General features: G+C 34.8%; 1 protein-coding gene, 1 long non-coding RNA gene and 1 pseudogene across 5 annotated transcripts; 1 reads left to right on the top strand and 2 right to left on the bottom strand.

The window, feature by feature from the left end:
* Positions 1-405: 405 nt before the first annotated feature.
* LOC110377214 (uncharacterized) lies at positions 406-9839 on the bottom strand. The gene is made up of 8 exons (XM_021336008.3): positions 9540-9839; positions 8215-8270; positions 7808-7942; positions 6999-7137; positions 6533-6600; positions 6321-6455; positions 5948-6084; positions 406-863 (listed from the first exon to the last, which is right to left on the bottom strand). The coding sequence occupies exons 1-7, from the start codon at positions 9742-9744 to the stop codon at positions 5953-5955; spliced, it is 870 nt and encodes a 289-aa protein (XP_021191683.2). The 5' UTR covers positions 9745-9839; the 3' UTR covers positions 406-863; positions 5948-5952.
* A 2630-nt stretch (positions 9840-12469) lies between these two features.
* On the top strand, positions 12470-13674 carry LOC135118504 (uncharacterized). Of its 4 annotated transcripts, none has more exons than XR_010277622.1 (4): positions 12470-12509; positions 12988-13119; positions 13205-13343; positions 13636-13674. It is a non-coding gene; the product is annotated as an uncharacterized LOC135118504 (long non-coding RNA). The 4 variants fall into 4 exon arrangements; XR_010277621.1 differs by having other exon boundaries at positions 12495-12513; XR_010277619.1 differs by lacking the exon at positions 12470-12509 and adding an exon at positions 12693-12737.
* A 1971-nt stretch (positions 13675-15645) lies between these two features.
* Positions 15646-17872, bottom strand: LOC135118503 (uncharacterized; annotated as a pseudogene).
* Between the last annotated feature and the right edge of the window lie 2744 nt (positions 17873-20616).

Raw genomic sequence — 20616 nt, 5'->3', positions numbered from 1 at the left:
CCCCGCTGGGGACTTAAAAGGACCTTAAAGTGTATAATTGCACTAATAAATAGTCATTCTTAAGGAAAGTTTATTTAGGTGCTTATATAAAAACTTGCTATAGATAGTTCAATAAAAATACTCATGTTGACAGTTTTGTTACGAAACTTTCCTCGACTTGTGGTCTTGACCTGCCACACAGTGCCAAGTTAATTAAATATATTTCTCCTTAGTTAATGTACCAGTAAACAACCAACATATATTAAGAAGTATAGAGTGGGTGCCTAGGTGTGTTATTTACAAATAAGCTTACTTTGTAACGAAGCAATGCTTAGCTAACGTGACCATCATTAGGGTCAGAGCACACCTGAATAAAACCAGAAGATTGCCGTGAGGGTAAGAACACACTTAAATAAAACCAGCACATTATTAATAAAATATATTAGACTGTAACATATAAGGATACATCAACAGGAAATAGTTTAACATAGTTTATTTCAGATCTTTTAGCTACATAGATAATACGATATTTTACGTGTCTCTATTTACAATACATGACAAGACAATACATATAGCCTTAACATAATAATAATTTACAGTTGGATATATTTTCGAGATCATAGGATAGTAACCACATTTTATTGCACTTATTTCATTTTTGAAATGATTGTAACGGTACTTTAGAGTAGTTTAACCTAAGTTGGTTTATACTTTCATACGAGCCCTATCGCAGCGGGTCCAGCCATTCCATGCCTTACAAAATTGATTATGACCTAGAATTAACACTTTAACTATAACTATCACAATAGGACAAGAAGAATACTATCAGTCTTTAAATTAGAAGACACCAGGAACATTAGTTTACTCCAATTGGTTGTGTGTACCTGAAACAATACAAATTGTTATTAGAACATTGATTAAGAAACTACGTACCTTCCTACCTATAAATCAATTCCTCGATAAATCCTCGATATCTACATAATACAGATATTTTTTTCAAATCGCTCCATAAGTTCCAACGCACGTTCAAGCATACAACCAAACTTAGCTTTAGATGTTTAGACAAAAGATTTATATATCATCTGTTTACTTAAAGAATTATCTCATCTGGTATATCAAAACGGGCATTTACCATTTTGGGGCAATCAATGAAGCAAGGTAATTCATGTGAATTATCCATCAATTAGCTATCTCACTCTAGATAGTTAAAGAAACATATCCTTAAAAGGAACAATAATTTTTTCGAATGTCGTTGCCTAGCAACAGTTGTAAATATTCCATCTATCCATAGGTACCTACTGTATGTCTAAACCATTTCCTCAAAATACATTAAATGTACATTCACAGTCGTATGCAAACATCCTGAGTTACTTATCAACGCTCAGCAAATAATGGGACCACTAGACAATGTCACTTATGTATTATAAAATATTACCCGATACGTATGTAACTAATCTTATTTTAATTTGATTTATTCAGTGGTTATTTATTTATTGATAAATGAGTAGGTATTTAAACAAAATACCTACTCATAAAAGTGAAAATAACTACTCATTAAAATAATGTTCTTAGTTCATAAAAAAATGAACTAAGCTTATATTCTTACTGGCAACACCGATACTTGTACAACACAAACAAGAAAAAGATGATTGTAGTTAACTATTCTGGAAACTTCTACCAACTTAGAAGTCCATGAAAGAAACTCAAACGTTCATCAATGAATAACGAAATAACCATATTACATAAACAAATGAATGCTGCACTCAAACAGAACAACAGTCGCATAGCGTTAGATATCTATTGTAGTTATTTATAACATTAGCAACTGCACGTATCTGCCAGTACATTTCCCTAACAACAAGCCGTGGGGGTCTACAATACGAAAGGACATATAAATCCTTATCTACAATAAAGAGAAATACGGCTCTGTTCCACTGGATGTTTGTGCATCGTGACCCTAGATAAACTTATTATGATGACATAAATAATGTTCTGTCTATGGAATAATACAGGTTCGTTTTGTGCTCCTGCAAACAATATTAAATAATAAAATGTGTTGGTTTGTCCTTTTGTTTTTGAACAAAGAATTTGTTTTGGGCTTAGTTTGTTATTGAAGGAATTGTATGACATCCTGCCTTATACGGTATGGCAATCTCATCTCCGCTTTTTAAATCATACACTTGTTTAGGACATGACTCTTAATTTACTTTACTGTAATTAACACAGCAAATAATATAAGTACCTACTTAAGGAATCATTAATTTTGTGATGACTTTAAACTCAGTAATTTTCTGAGAATTGTCAATAGAATCAAAAATCTATGTATACATTTTAGTCCATCATAAAGTTCTAAACAACAGCCAGGATATGAGCTAGTCAAATCATAATATTAGTATTTAATTTATCTAATAACATTTCTTAAGAGGTCAAATATTTTCCAAAGGTTAATAAGCAGTAAGTTTAGACCAAACACTCAGTAGGAATTTGCGCAAAACCCGTTCGTTCTAGATTACGGTTTAATTTTAGATCAATTAGTGTGCTTGACAATTAGACATTGTCTTTATAATTAGGTTTATAAGGACCTTTAGCTTATTATGAATACGCATCAGTGATAATTATTATAGTTAAAGTCTTGTATTCACATTGTATATTGTATCAACATTATGGATAATTTTCAGACTCTGGTTCAAACTCAAATTCACTTCTCCAAAATAGTTCCAAATCTAACTATCCTTCATTATTAAGACACCAATTTAAAACTACTTGTACCAAAATAACAAGACCTCAATTCAGCCGCTATTACGATCTAAGGATTACAAGCGCTCATAAACTAAAATAATGAATAGATATTTTGCTAATAGCCAAGATAAAATTATCGGCGCACTTAGCAACAATGATAACCGACCATTCACCCAACAGACATGTAATGAACTTACATAAGCACACTAATATAAAAAGTAACATGATAGGTGACAACAACAAGGTTTTTTTTTTCACAATGATAATTATTATCATGCAGCCTCCGTTGAAATAATGTACTCATATTATTTTCATTGCCATATCCAGGCTGTCTGATAGTTATGTTACCGATAAACAGTCATACGGAAAGAAAGATATTTTTAAACTACAGACCCAATTAGTTATCGTATTTATTGTTTTAAAAAGTTGTTATGTATTTATTTATGATTCGTGAATCATTGCGGTGTTGCTGAACTAAGACCAAGCCCAAATGATATTGTCTCTGACTCTTCGGAGGAGTGGCAATGTAAAGATCACGAGTTCTATTGAACCTATTTGGTTAATTACAGAAAGGATACCTAATAATTTTTTTTATAAATCATAGTTTTATTGATAATATTAATTATTTATTTATGTAATAGTTTAGGTACACAGTTGATGAGTCAAGAAAGATAGAACATTCAAGTACAAATCTCTTCCAGCAGGCCCGCTATGACAGAGTTAAAATAAAAAGAGATATAAATATATGTAGATAGTTTTATATAACTGTATGACTGTATGTACCTAAGTAATATAAAAAAGTAACTTTTTGCTTCAATATCGTCAAGATTATTAACCAATCATAACAAGAGCCAACAAAAGAGGTTTGTCTACATTGTCACTGGCCGATAGATTACAGACTAAGCTCGCTAACAAACTAAGCACGTGACTATCGCCAGTGTTACCATTTCAAATATCGAATGTTAACCCGACGAGCACGTGCGTCCACTATGAACCTATTTGCTTGACAAACATTTTACATTCATCATCTTAGCGATATGTGATGACGTTTAAAAGTATTATGACAGATTATCATGCCGATCTAGCACTGTGCCCAGAGTTTATCACGAAGGAGTACTTACTTCAAGTGCAAATACATTAGCAAAGAGTTTCGCGACTTATCTATGAAATCAATCACTGAATAACATGCTTGTTTATGATCTACCAATCAGTTGTTTATAGAACTAGGTACTGGGTAGGTACTGTGTTATTATTTTCATTTATGTATCTCTCTTTGATTGATTCTGAGAATCTGTTTAAAGTAAACTGACCTGAGGAAGAGGATATATTTGTTCTAGCTTGTTGCTGATCAATAGTACCTACCTACTTACCCTGGACCTACATTTAATTACGTTATGACGCAAACAAGGGTACCTAATTAAATAACACAGTTAATATTTTGTCTGTAAGCATGACTAATATGAATCTATGGCCTATATTTCCGGCAAGCATCAGTATTTACACGAAAAGTTTGTTGTTGTTTTGGAACGAACATGCAGATTCTTCCAATGCAAATTAGAACGAATAATAAAGAGTAACTTAATTAATCCTTTAAAAAAATCGTAGTTCATATTATGGACTTCATTATTATGTACTTGTTTATTATTACAAAATAATATTTTTAATCAAGCAAGGGCCATTAAACTGCAGTTCATTCATTCCTTTTTAGACAAAGGCGAGACGCAGAAACAATTGCCAATTATGTTTATTAAATAAGATTAATACTCGACCTATGCTGACTTCATAATATAAAAGAAATTACCAATAGTTTACGTTTATTGACACAATACAGTTTTTATCAATACTTTATACTCGTAGCTAGTTTATTACGTGCGTACGTCCAATAAATCTCCGTTTGTTTTTCTACGAGTCAAATACCTACATTGTTGCATTGAATTGAATATTATCTGGAATAAATTATTTCAACACGTTATCTGTTTGGTCCTGCTTAGGACTTGTATCCGAGGCCGATAACGAATATCAATCAAGTATAGCAGACATTCGGGCTGCGGAATTCGAAACTTCTAGAAGGGCCCAACTAAAGGTTCTAGATTAGGACCTGATTAGGACCTACTTACTATAGAATAGAGGAACAAAGTTAGGGGTAGACATACTCATGTAAATAAATATTGCCCGAATTAAAAACTAATAAGATGGTAGGTGTTTTTCTAAATATTGATCATTTCTATGTAGACGACGTGTTGTTAGGTACGAGTATTTGAAGAAAAAAAAAGTTTGGAATTAAATCTACCTATAGGTACGGTACAATAATGATGAAAAAAAAAACAATGACAAATGCAAATACACGAACGTAATAAAGCGATAAACGCATTTCATATAAATTAATCAATAAAAATCCTTCACAATATTTTCTGGAAACATCCAGGCTACTCAAAAACAAGGATGATTGGGGTCGCGATCCACAACAACAGCAATAAAATATCATTATCAGTATAAAATCCTTGTTATTGAGTTATTTATAGGCTCACTACAAATATTTTAATATTGTATATACCTAAATTGATATCATCATATTTGTTTACTATCATGGTACCCTTGACTGCCAACATTTTACCTAAGTATCTTTTAATCTACATTGTACCTACTGTGCTCAAAAAATATTTTTTTAAATCATGGCAAAATAATTCGACCTTTACAAAGACCATTATTAGGTCATAGGTTAATTAGGAACTATTACAACCTAAATAACCATCTGTCCATTTGACTGGCCACCTGGTCTCAATGGCCTAGTTCTACCCAATTATTATGCAGACCTAAATTAACTTGGTAACTGAGGAAAGAGGTTACCTTAGCTTACTTAGTCAAGGAGAGGATGTTAATGCTAAAGTTTTCGGCGATTTCAATAACATATCCATCGATTTGCTTAGTACAGAACAGATTGAGTTGTGAAATTAGTCCCATACAAGTTATGTCAAACCCCTATCTCTAAATAACCAAATCGACCGACAGATAGATTGTAGGTATTATTCAGTGACTGGATTGCAGTGACCGATCCATCGGTTGTTTTTCGATTAGAGATTGAAATTTGACATAGTTTTTTAGGTACATTATGTTGGATGTAAGTATGATATCTGACAGAGAACTATGGAAAAAGACATGTTGCGCCGACCCCAAATGACTTGGGAACAGGGCAGGAAGATGATGATGATGATATTGCAAAGATACTTACATGGTTCAACCGAACACCTGCTGGGCTGCATACGTGATGTGTAGGTAGCCGTCGTGCGCGCGGAACTGCTCATACGCCTGCGCCATCGTCATACTGTGGCTCGCTAGGACTTTGTCGTTCACCAGCAAGTATAACGCCTACGGAGGGAAATAGAGGAGTTAGTAGCACATCCAATAATGCAGAAAAGCTTTTTAAGTGAGCGCCAATATCTGAAGGCTCCAGATTGATTGTAGTCTACATAGCTAACGCCGAACTTTTCAAATCATTTTACTCCAAAAAGGAGCATGGTCGGAGGACTTTGGAAACATGCCGCGCCGACCCCAAAAAAAATTGAATAAGTTCATAGTTTTAATATCTAAATAAGTGACTATACCTGCGAGTCTCTGAGTTTCATCTTCGTCCTTATGATGTACAGAAACTGGGACATTGTAAGCTCTTGTGGGACCAGGAATTTGTTCCTCCCCAGCGCAGGGACTTCCCTTTCTCTCGAATACCGTTCCACGTATAACTGTACCAAAAATGAAAATTAAAAAAACTGGCCGCTGATTATTTTTGCAAAAAGTTTTTAATAAAAGTTGGACTTACCGGAACTTTGTTTGGAAACCTATGTCTGATTGCTTGGACCTCTTGATTTGACTGTTTGATATTCATATCTGTAACAAAATTTTTATTTCAAATATCTAAAGCTTGACATAAAGAATGTGTGCCACGAAAATTATCAAGCCGAGTTTGATAATGGATCTCTTTTTTAATTGGGCCACTTGCAAGTTTTACGATAAGGCTATTAGAATGAGGGTTTTGTTCTTCATTAAATAAATGGTGGGAAATTACTTGAGGAATAGATACTTGGAACAATAATCAATTATATACCATTAAACGTTATGTAGGTTCCTAAGGGCCTCCAGGAACCACACTTCCGCATGGATATTTCGGTCACCAAAACTGGATATGGTTAGATAAGCGTAAGCGTAGCGTAGACCTTTTAGCTATCAATTTAGGTAATATATTAATTATCTTAGGTTGAGAATACCATTTAAAATAGCTTACTTACCATCTTTATAACCGAAGACTTCTTGTGACGCATATGTGATGTAAAGAAACCCGTCTTCATCGCCATAGTTTTCGTACGCCTGAGCCATCGTGAGACTCATGCTTAGCATTGATTTGTTGTTTATTATCAAGTATAAGGCCTAAAACAATAAACTTTTTATAAAAACAAAAATCTAGAAAAAAGATTTTGCTGGGCTGCTACTTTTGGACATATCTATTCTTTATCAAAAACTACATGTAACCCAGTAGTTAGACCCAATGAGGATAGCTCAACGTTAGTCCAATTTGCACTCTATCAGGAAGCAATAAGATACAAACTTAAAAAATAGGCATACCCAGATATCTTATGCTACCTACGCAAATTTATGGGGTCACTTCAAACGTCTTCTACTATGTAACATATCAATTAATTATCGCCTGAGCTAATTGATTGATTACGGGATTACATAAATAATACTTTTACCCCGACTATACTATAGTAAGCATGACCAACTAGATTGAACTAGACGTTAGGCAGACTTCATAGACTATGGACTTGATAACTCAGATTAATTGGCAGAATATATGTACCTACGTCTGAATTGAATTGAAATAAATGTTCTTATTAGAATAAAATTACTTCAACAAACTGTAAACTGTAGCAGGCCTAATAAGGGTGTGGACAAGAGGTTTTTTTTCCGAATAGAGGGTTCTTTTTCATTAATTAGTTCGGAGACAATTGATGAGAATTAAGAGATGGTTCTACCTCCTCCGAGGCCTTTAGGAACCGTTCCATACAAAACATATTTGCTGGTTAAATTGTGTACTTACTTGGTTTGGTTTTATTCTTATCCTATTCCGAATTATAACTAGAAACTGCGACATTGTGATATCTTCAGGAACTAAGAACTTTGATTTGTCCAACGTTGGTAGATTTCTTTCTTTGTGGTATCTCTCAACTATTAACTGTAAGAGAAAACCATGGTTATCTTCTTGGAATAAACTTTTTTATGGATAAGAACTTACGGAAGTGAGAAATAAGTAATATGGTAGAATTTCGGTGACAACTACTAGTGATAAGATTTTTGGAACACATAAGTTACAAGAGTTTGAGCCTGAGCAGATAATTAACACAAGCTCCAGTGGGTGCACCTTCTATTTAATGACGAAGGTCTTCGACTAAATGATTCAGTAGTTAGGTAAATGTAAGTTGAAATTACACCGAGAAAAATACTTACGGGTATTTTGGTGGGAAATTTGCTTTTTATCGCCATGACTTCTTCTTTTCTGCTTACTGCAATGAAAAGACTAAAATAAGATCACATTCTGTCGAAGTAGACGGTCAATAGCATAGAGGTTCTTGCACTGTTATCAGTTTGACTGCACAACTTTTTCCTTTGATTATTAATTAACAAGTTCAATGAAAGTAAATATTTTTAATACTTGGTATTTTATTGATGCAATTTTAATTAAACCACAAAAACAGCTCATCTGGCTTTATTAACTTTAGCTATTGTGCTGCCTTGTCTTCACATCAGACCGGTAAGTTATTACACGACAATCACATACCTACTTATAACCGGTCTTACCAAACATGTCATTAGTTACACCAGTGTGAAGACATTACAGTGCAAGATGAATTACCATGTCGTTAATATCGATTAATTAATTAAAATCGATAAAGATTCACTGAAATGCATTATTATGCTATCGTGCATTTAAACGTTATACGGCTCGTCTCACAACAAGTGAGTCTCAAGATTTCACTACCTCTGTTCCGGAGTGCCGGAGGTGTGCTAATGGCCTAGTGCTACGAGCAACCTAGTATGGTGTCAACTCAAGGTAAAAGGTGTCTTTACAAAAGGTCTTTTGATGTATAATTTTTCCTAACAAATTAGAGAGTGAATTGAATCTTTCTTTTATCACAGACTTCGACAATGCAGTATTTGAAGATCGAGGGCACATGTGCACATATGACCGCGGTCACGTATTCGTCACTACCAAATTAGATCAATTTAATTACACAATTTAACATACTGATAACTGGAACAAACACAGATACCGACCAACAAAATCTAGGGTTCAATGAACCTCATCTACGCATAGTTTTGCCAATATCAGTACTAATTAGGTAACTATTTACAACTGTTTCGTGATCTCAAAATGGACTATTGACATAAATCTGCGACATAAACAGTAAACACGGTTTTAGTAAACAATGTTGAGCTAATTGTTATGTTACTGTTAAGTTTCTATTCTTGAATGAAAATAAGTAGGTTTGTCACGAGATTTCCTAACTAAGTAGGTATCCATCTAAGTACACAGTATGAAAAATGTTTAATGTCAACTAAGGTTCTGGAAAATGGAACTCTAACAGACTCCTACGTTAAGAAAGACAAAGGATACCTATTTATCTGCATAAGTATGTAAGTTATATATAAATTGATTAAAGAAGTACCTAACGTCAGAACTTTTGCTCCGTTCTCCAAGGCATGATACGATATTTAAACAGAATTTTCTTTAAGTGTATTTTAAGTAACAATTAAATTAAACAAGTACTTACTGAAAGGCTTTTTTGACTTGAAGCACTGTTTCACATTATGATTCACATCGTGTTTTATTAAAGTTGTTATAAAGTTCAACTCCATTTTGAAGTTATCGATCGCACAATAATTGTTGGTCTCGCGGCGGCCGTGCACTCGGTGCGCAGTGTGAACCCCGACTACGCCAATGTAAATATCATCGTTACTTTTATTATCATTTAACATGGAGAACAGGCGTAAACAACACGATTATCAGTACCCTTTTATAATTTCTATTATTCACAGTTGCATTTCACTTAATGTGATAGTGATTACAGGGTATTGGCGGGTAGTCACGTATTTCTAAATTGCTTGTTTGCATGTTACCCCGCTTTAGAAAAATGTTATCTGCAACGATGAGTTATGCCCGCAGCTTCACTCGGAGTTAGATTCTATTTGGTTTCTGAGTATTTTTGGTACATTAGGGCCCAAGTGTACCGAAAACATAAAAGTCCGATTTCTTAAAACAATTGCTTACAATTTTTAAAGTAAACGGCTATTTCTATGACTAACTGAAGTTTTTATGTCGTCCCTAATTAATTGTTTCCAAGCATCAATTTAAAGATTGCTTCACCGGCTTGTTTGGGTTAATAATAAAAAGAACATGAATTGCAGTGACTACCTATGCGACACGGCCTGTGTAATTACCTACTTAGGGCAATGAGGTATAGAATTATGACGGCTGTTTGCCAATCATTAAGGAAGGTAAGTCTAATAATCGTTAGTTAATAACGATGCCTGAATAAGCATAAACAAAACAAATAAAAACTACCGAATATAGAGCGAGGATTTGCTGTGCTCAGTATGAATATGAAAGGATAGAGAGGCAGAGGTGGACCGAGGAAAAAATAGGTTTGATTGCCTAAAAGAGAACATGGATAAGAATGGAATTGATGCTAGCATGACGTCTGACAGAGAGGAATGGAAGAAAAGTATACAGTACGCGGACTCCAAATGACTTGGGAACAGGGCAGGAAGAAGAAGATGGAGCGAAGATTTCTAGAAAGTATTCAGGCAAATAATAATCGAATTAGACCTAGGTACATAGGTACTAGGTATTGGTAGGTAGCTAGGCACTGTACATACTTCGTGTTGCCCCGTGGATACTAAGTTAAAGTAAATAAGATAAGTATGTTCTTTTCCAATTAATAAATCAATCAGACAGAAGGATATCGTATTTATATCATGCATAAACTTAGGTTTATATAGTTCCTAAGTGTACGTAAGTAAATACAAGTTAAACTGGATTTATCCAGATAATCAATTAAGATGGCGGGAGAGAAAATATCAATTAATATTATCAGTTCTAATTGATTTACAACATCTGGGAGTGATTGAATTAGTCATTCTTGGAACACAAAACCTTCTTTTGGTAATTTTAAAGATTGGCAAGACTTCAGGAATATGGAAACTACGAATTAATTAAGTATCTAATTAGTATCCTATGCTATGTGGTCCTTGTAGATAATTATGCTTAACACCATTACCTCCCGAACCTTTAGGGTCAATTCACACTGAAAGAGCAGCGGCCGGCAGCGGCCGTAAGAGCACGGAAAATGTAAGAGCGCGGCGCGATGCGGCGCCGCGCGGCGCCGCGCGGCCCGCCGCGCTCACGCTCAATCCCTTGCAATTACGGCCGCTGCCGGCCGCTGCCGGCCGCTGCTCTTTCAGTGTGAATTGACCCTTACACAACTATATTGGGGTCGGCTTCCAGTCTAACGGGATGCAGTTGAGTACCTAGCCTATCGGTATTTTACAAGGAGCGACTGCCAATCTGACCTCCTCAACCCAGTTACCCAGGCAACCCATATCCATGCTGAAACTGGTTGTTAGACTTACTGGATTCTGCCTAACATTTTGGCATCATTAAGTTATCATACTACTATCAATTAAACTGCGGGAACGAACTGAATTTTAAAGCCATCTTACGACGACAAAATACCATATCGACCAATGTCATATGGCCAGGCATAAAGCACATGGTCACATAAGAAAAAGGTTGTATAACTTACAGTAATGATATCTTGTCCAGTTTCATGAGGTTCCATCTCGCATTCAAAAAGCACATCTACATCTAAGTCAGTGATCGGAGACTGTTCACTGGACCCTAAAGGCAGGCCACTGGCGCATGACACCCAGTCACTGATCTCGATGAGCTGGGTTGGCTTCATGCTGCATATCCTAGTGGTGTTAGTGTAGTCCAGTAAGTCACATAGATATGCATTTTTTGGGTTTGTGCACAGCTTTGAACTGAGCGTTGGTGTTTCTGTAAATTTTAATACACATTTAAATTAAGAATACTGAAGAATAATTAAATGCTTGTGGGTTTGGTAAGAAAAAAAAATAGGTAATTAAGCCGGTTCGGTTATTAATTAAATTTGATTAGTAGGTAGTGTGTAATTTATCTTATCTTTTTTATTTACTACAAAGGTGACCTGAGTATTGTAGGAACATTTTGATGTTTTTAGTTAATGAAACATGTACTCACCGGCAGCATTTTCAGGAACTTTGCAGAATGCGACACTCGTATTACCGCTCAGGAACTCGAGGAGTCGAGCTCTGAACGAGCGAATCCTCCAGGTCTTTATAAAGGTCATAGCGATGTAAATCGGTGTGAAAAGCATGGTCACGACGAGCACAACACCGACACACAACCCTAATACAGCAGCATTTTACAGCGACGCACTAACGTTTAATTGCAGTCATTTAAAACTTGAATGAAATTGGGTTATCGATTCTAAAGTCCATCGACGAAGCAAAAAGTTTTCGTAAATAAAACCGTATAAAATACAACTAATACGGCCTAAAGCATTGAATGTTTATACAACTACGCATTACGACTACCGCTACACTTTATTATAATTCTAATAAATTATTTCAGAAATTCGATAATTCTTTTTTTTTGCCCATAGGGCAGGCTAAAGTCTTTCGACCATACTGCCTAGTCTTTCGTAGGTATTTATTTCTTTCGTAATATTTTTAAAAAAATTTTGTCATACGTGTTTAATTCATGTCAAATCAATAATTTTTTGTCAAGTCATTGTCTTCTTTTATTATCCAGGTTTTTTTTCTTAATTTTATAATAATTTTATTTCATGTCAAGTCATATCAATTTCTTTTTTTTTTTTTTTAAAGACAGCGTCAACGTATTTTTTACGTCAAGTTGATGTTATTTAAAGGTTTCACCTTTTTCCCCTATTCATATGCTATTATTTATTTATATACACCATAAATTAGACAAATATAATAGAATATTTTAAAAAACTATATATAAATTATATATACAAAAGTAATGCTAACTTTTATGAACATTTAAATGTCATTAACTGTTTCCAATATGAATCTGTACAAATATATATAAGTTGAAGCATTCATAAGCAACTCCTGTAAGCTAAGCGGGACCATTTCAGGATTTTTGTAAATTTTAAGAAGCTCATCCGACAACACAAGGCGCTGAATGTTGAAAGACGAACACTCAAAAAAGATGTGATGTAGTGTTTGAACCTTTTGCAATTGACAATAATCACAATATGCTGAGCTGACCATTTTGAGACGATGAAGGTGATAATTTAATCTGCAATGACCAAAACGCATACGACAAATAATTGAATAAAATTTCCTATTTAAAAAAATGTTATTTTTACAGAACCAAGGTACAGTATTAACTTGGACATCGAGAGTATTAAACCATGAACCCACATTTTCATTGTGCACACAATTATATGAATGTCTCCCCCACGCTTCACACATGCGTTGCCTTAAGAGACTAACTACATCTGTGTAAGGTATGGAAACACTTTTATCGCTGCTGGGAATTGAATCCTCTAGTTCGACAATTTTTTTGGCAAGATAATCTGCTTTTTCATTTCCTTTAACACCAATATGGGATGGTACCCATACAAATTGAACTTCAATATTTGACTCAATCAATTGTACCCACATTTCCTTAATCAGATGAATAATGTAGTTAGTGTTAGCATGGAATTTATTATTTGCTATATTTTGTAGGACACTCATGCTATCACTTATTATGACCCATTTACTAGACTCTAAATTGGATTTTTTTATATGTTTCAGTGCACTCAAGATTGCAACAGCTTCAGCTGTAAAATACTGGCATTTTGTCAATTTTCATGCCTATACCGATATTTGAAGTAGGCTCATAAATAGCAAAAGAAGCCGCTCTATCATTCTTGGAACCATCAGTATATACAAATTTGTGATCTGACCACTCTGACAACATATTATACACATCCTCTTTAGAAGACAATTCTTTTCTCTTCTTTATAATGACAGTTATAGCTGGAAATTTACTACTAAATGAACCTTCATAACAAGGCAGGATATGTTTTGATTGATGAATGTTAATATTTTCAATAAAAGCTTTAAATTTTTTAAGACTTTGTAATATATAAAAAGGTTTTAAAGTAGTATGTGTAGCTAAATGTACAAGATTGTTTAAAAGACTATTACCAGAAACACTATAAAGCTTCAGAAAGAATCTTTCCAATAAGAAATCAAAACGAATAGCTAGAGGTGCAACATTACATTCAATCTGCAAAGCGTTCACAGGAGTACTTCTGAATGCCCCAGTAATAACCCGCAAACATTTGTTTTGCAACATATTTAAACTATTTACATGTTTTGAATCTGCAGCAAAGCAATAAAAACCATATTCAAAGTGACTACGTTAAAGATTTATATAACAATAATAATATTTTTGGGTCTGCTCCCCAGTAAGTTCCACTCAAGGATTTTAAAACATTAAAACCTCTATTTGCTTTGGCAACAATATTCCTAATGTAATTACTCCAGGACAAATTGTGTGTAAATATAACTCCCAAAAATCTAACTTCAAGAGAGCTGGGTAATGCACAATTATGATACAACACAGCGGGTAAATTATGATTCCGCTTACCGAAAACGACTACTTTGGACTTTAATGGATTGATAGTGAGATCAAGGTAAGAGAAGTAATTGTGCAAATGTGTTAATGCAACATTGACTGTCTCAACTACTTGCGAAATGTTCTTCCCAGATGAATAAACCACAAGATCATCTGCAAACTGTAGATTTTTAACTTGAGCCCCTAAAATTAAATTTAATCTATGTATATACAATATAAATATTAAAGGTGACAATATTCCACCTTGACAAACTCCCTTAGCCGATAGTCTAGGACCATAAAGGTGCCTATTAAATTTTACGAATACTTCCCTATTATTAAGGAAATTTGATAGCCAATTAATGATTTTTCCCGGAATCCCTATCTGTGATAACTCATCACATAGAATATCTATATTTACACTATTAAATGCACCTGCAACATCAAAGAACACTCCAACCAGATTTTCATTTGCTGTTATGGATTTATAAATATCAAGCTGCAGTTGACAAATACTTTCACGAGCGGAACGATTCCTACGAAAACCAAATTGATTTGATGGTAAGATACTATTTTTTTCTATATAAAATTCTAAGCGTTGTTTTAACAGTTGTTCAAACAATTTACCAACACAAGAAGTAAGAGCTATGGGACGATAAGAATCGGGACACATTTTAGTTTTATCAGGTTTTAGAATAGGTACTAGGCAATCAACCTTCCAATTATGGGGTATAATATCATTTTCCCATAACAAATTCAAAATTTGTAGAAATAATTTTAAACCTGAAATATTAAGTTTTTTGAAAAGTATATACGGCATTCCGTCAAGACCACATGTGGTATCTCTCCTGGAAGTTATAGCCGCCATCAACTCTTGCAATGTAAAGGGATCAAGCATGTAGCAATTACTAGAATTACAACCAGAAGTGAAAATTTTTGCACTTGATGGGACAAAATCTGGTGTATATTTTTTAAGAAAATCTAAAATCCATGTATCGTCTTCATGACCACTGACATTGTATGTTTTATTATATTTGCGCATAAATTTCCATATTATTGATATCGGTGTAGATCTATTAAAAGTTTCACAAAGGGAAAACCAACTTTTTTGCCTTTCCGTTTTTAAAACCAGTTTTTTAACTGCCCGTAACCTTTTAAATTGCAAATAAGTTTCTTCGGATGGATTATTTTAAATTCCACATATGCGTTTCTGAAGTTTATTACAGCTTCCGCGCACTTTTGATTCCACCAAGGAAGCAAAGGTCGCTTATTACTTCTAATGCAACAAGATCTATTGGAAGAATGTGCAGAACTGACTATAGAATTGGCGGCTGCTGTACGCAAAATGCTACAAAATCTAAGATATGTGTCAGTAATACATAAACTGTCGATTTCAAAATCATATAGCAATTCATCAACACTACTGGTATATCTCTTCCAATCTACCAATTTGTAATTTGGATAAACAGGCAAATGCTCAACATTAGAAGAATAATGACTGTTGTTAATGTAACTATTATTGCTAATCACTGCTTTTATGATTACAGGGATGTGATAACTGCTACCAAGAGGACAATCATGTACGTTCCATTCACAATTCAGCGCTAAAGATGATGAAACTAATGTCAAATCCAACGCATTAGGACGCCAAGTCAAGGAGCCAACAGTAGTTGGTTGACCATCATTGAGCAGAACCAAATTATTATCATCAATAACCTGTAGAATACTGCGCCCACGCACAGAGTCCGAGCCACAGCCCCAAGATGTGTGATGAGCATTAAAATCACCAGCCAATATGAAAGGTTCAGGAATAGATTTTATTAATAGATCCAATTTTTCCTTTGAGAATTGCGGATTACAATTCAAAGGACTATAAAGACTGACTATACATAACTCTTTGTTATTTACTTTTATTTTAACACAAATATTTTGTAATGAGTTATCACAGAAGGTTTTAATTTGAGTATAATTAATACTTTTATGAATGATTATTGCAACGCCATTATGTTTGTTACCAATATCATTTCTTTCAATATTATAATGTTTAATTTTAAAATCGTGTTGCGGTTTTAACCACGTTTCACTAATGATTGCCAGATGAATATTGTGTCTATAAAGAAAGTCAATAAATATATGTTTGTTACTATTTAAGCTTTGTGCATTCCATTGAACAATATTCAATTCCGAAATATCCATTAACAGGCAGAAGAAAATTTATCACATAAAGTTGATTTGAGAGCTTCTTTAATCGACATTGAATTAATGGGTGTTTGTTTATTGCTTAATATTTTCGTAAGTGTTTCCACTAATGTATTTATAAATTTGTCTGATTTCATAAGATTATTTATTTGCGTGTCAATATTGCGTGCCGTTAGAGCTGGGAATGAATTCACATTAAAAAGGTCTGAATAAGTGGCGTTTCGAGATTTTATTTTATTTTCCTCTACCTGCTGTTTTTTAATTGGACAAGCTGAAGATATTGCAATGTGATTGCCCTTGCAATTTGCACATTTGGCATCCTGCGGAGCAACGTTACATTTTTTAAAATTGTGTTGCTCAGAACAGATCGAGCAGACTTCCGAGTTTTTACAAAATTTGGCGATATGCCCATATCGCATGCATTTAAGGCATTGCTTAACAGGAGGGATATATTTATTTACCTCATGCCGCCAAGAATCCAAATATATGTACTGCGGTAAGATGGTTGAGGCAAAAGTAACCGCTACTGCCTGTGTAGGAACGAAAGAGAACTTACCTCCATCACCTCTTACCCTGCGCATGAAACGCCTTACCTGGATGACATTTTTTGAACTACCAATCAACGAAAAATTTCTTTATTTGCCATATCAACTGGTACTGAAGTGAGTACCCCAGTGACCTCAGTATCACCAGCAGGAATAGACGCTCTGAGCGATAATTGCTCCAGCAGTTTTTTGTTCTTCAGGAACATATTTGCGTTGTTCGGTAAGTCGAAAGTGACGCCAACCTTGTATCTATTAATGCTTCGCAAGTGCATCACCCCAGACACACCATGCTCCCGTATGCCCTTAGATAGAGCCATACGATCTCTGTCAGTAAAAGTCCTGCCTTCGTCAATATGGTTTAGGAAGACAACCAACTCCTCCTTCTTACAGTCCTCCGGATACTTCCGTGCGTAGCCTTTGACTTTGTAAATGGCATATTTATCTTTAGACTCCTCGACTTTGGAGTTGGAGCATGCCGACACCACCGAAAGTTCGGAGTCCGAATCTACGGACTCAGGCCGATTCACGTCTGGAGGGACATCTATGAGATCATCTTTCCGCCGCCTCTTCTTCCCCATATTTACAACTATTTATTTACAACTATTTATTTACACTATGTTCACACTATTATTTACAAATATAGTCCCGAAAAAACCTAATATTTTAATTTTAATTTGCTTCAAAATCAAAAAGCGCGCCTTTCCACTTCAATGGTTTCCCGCCTTTTTTTCAATTCGATAATTCATTTTCAGTCGCTAGGAGTTAACTGCGTTCCGTTTTCCAGTAATATTTCAGGAGTCAAGGACTAAACTGGGACATGATTTATTTATCAAAAATTATTAGTATTCCTGAGCATCTAAACTTCCAGAAAAAATACTGTATGATTTAACAATTCATGTAAATACTTTTATTCAAAAAAATATTACTTCATCGTATTCATTTAAAAAAAAAAATGTAACCGCGCAAGCTTTGAATATTTAATGAATAGGAACGGAAATATCTGCTGTCAAAACATTGCTGTGCGTTCAGAAATAGAACTAAGTATTTCTTATCTTTGAATAATACGGCTTTGAATTCGATGTTGAATCCTTCGATCGTCTTTAAACTTTGAAAGATTAAATCCTTCTTGCTTTGATAAGTCATCATTTCAAGTCTAGTCTAGTAATAATGAAAACAGCAATATAATTTTTGTGACCCACTGCTCCTGTTGCCAAATAATGTTTTGAGTTGCGGCATGCATCATGTTTTGACTTAATTAGTACCTACCTAAGTGTAAATAAGGGACAGTATGACTTGGCTAGATAAATAAATAAGTACATAAGCACCTACTAAGACAGCCATTAACAAATATTTACCACATATTTATTATCTAATATTAGAAAACTAATTAGACATCCCTCATTTGCGCTGATTAATCGCATTATCGTCATCTCACGTCATTACAAGTCTAAAAACATTAGTCTTGGAATTAAAGATGGGACTACCTAATTTATCTAATTATATCTGCCTACTGAGTTACTGACTCACATTCCGTAGGTGGTATTTAAAAAAATCATTCGGTAGGAACGGAACCTATCATGTCTTTGAAGTAATTATAATTTAGGAGCATTTTCTACGTTCCAATAGTTCCCAATCGATATACAATTAATGGTGGAACGGTACTAGATTTACACATAAAAAAAACTAACGATGTGGTAATAACGTGACAGGTGAAGATAATTCTCACGTTAGTAGTGTAGTATCGAAAGAAACGCTTTCTCCACGTTATGATCCACACGCTTCGATCACGCTAATAACTTAATCTATCTTATTAGAAGATGTTATGTTACCTGGACGCTACATTGTTGTTAGGTCAAGGTTTGTCAGTACTAGGATCACTTAGCTGGTTCATGAATTTGTGCTAAGTATATGACATTGGTCGATATGGTATTTTGTCGTCGCGTAAGATGGCTTTAAAATTCAGTTCGTTCCCGCAGTTTAATTGATAGTAGTATGATAACTTAATGATGCCAAAATGTTAGGCAGAATCCAGTAAGTCTAACAACCAGTTTCAGCATGGATATGGGTTGCCTGGGTAACTGGGTTGAGGAGGTCAGATTGGCAGTCGCTCCTTGTAAAATACCGATAGGCTAGGTACTCAACTGCATCCCGTTAGACTGGAAGCCGACCGTGTAACAATTCACACTGAAGAGCAGCGGCCGGCAGCGCGTAATTGCAAGGGATTGAGCGTGAGCGCGGCGGGCCGCGCGGCGCGGCGCGCATCGCGCCGCGCTCTTACATTTTCCTCTTACGCCGCCGGCCGCTGCTCTTCAGTGTGAATTGACCACAACTATATTGGGGTCGGCTTCCAGTCTAACGGGATGCAGTTGAGTACCTAGCCTATCGGTATTTTACAAGGAGCGACTGCCAATCTGACCTCCTCAACCCAGTTACCCAGGCAACCCATATCCATGCTGAAACTGGTTGTTAGACTTACTGGATTCTGCCTAACATTTTGGCATCATTAAGTTATCATACTACTATCAATTAAACTGCGGGAACGAACTGAATTTTAAAGCCATCTTACGCGACGACAAAATACCATATCGACCAATGTCATATACTTAGCACAAATGAACCAGCTAAGGATCCTAGTACTGACAAACCTTGACCTAACAACAATGTAGCGTCCAGGTAACATAACATCTTCTAATAAGATAGATTGTTATTAGCGTGATCGAAGCGTGTGATCATAACGTGGAGAAAGCGTTTCGATACTACACTACTAACGTGAGAATTATCTTCACCTGTCACGTTATTACCACATCGTTAGTTTTTATGTAAATCTAGTACCGTTCCACCATTAATTGTATATCGATTGGGAACTATTGGAACGTAGAAAATCCTAAATTATAATTACTTCAAAGACATGATAGGTTCCGTTCCTACCGAATGATTTTTTTAAATACCACCTACGGAATGTGAGTCAGTAACTCAGTAGGCAGATATAATTAGATAAATTAGGTAGTCCCATCTTTAATTCCAAGACTAATGTTTTTAGACTTGTAATGACGTGAGATGACGATAATGCGATTAATCAGCGCAAATGAGGGATGTCTAATTAGTTTTCTAATATTAGATAATAAATATGTGGTAAATATTTGTTAATGGCTGTCTTAGTAGGTGCTTATGTACTTATTTATTTATCTAGCCAAGTCATACTGTCCCTTATTTACACTTAGGTAGGTACTAATTAAGTCAAAACATGATGCATGCCGCAACTCAAAACATTATTTGGCAACAGGAGCAGTGGGTCACAAAAATTATATTGCTGTTTTCATTATTACTAGACTAGACTTGAAATGATGACTTATCAAAGCAAGAAGGATTTAATCTTTCAAAGTTTAAAGACGATCGAAGGATTCAACATCGAATTCAAAGCCGTATTAT

This window comes from Helicoverpa armigera, chromosome 23 (genome assembly GCF_030705265.1).
Source record: "Helicoverpa armigera isolate CAAS_96S chromosome 23, ASM3070526v1, whole genome shotgun sequence".
Classification (NCBI taxonomy): Eukaryota; Metazoa; Arthropoda; class Insecta; order Lepidoptera; family Noctuidae; genus Helicoverpa; species Helicoverpa armigera.
Note: the sequence above shows the minus strand (reverse complement) of the source record. Positions and strands in the feature narration are given on the sequence as shown.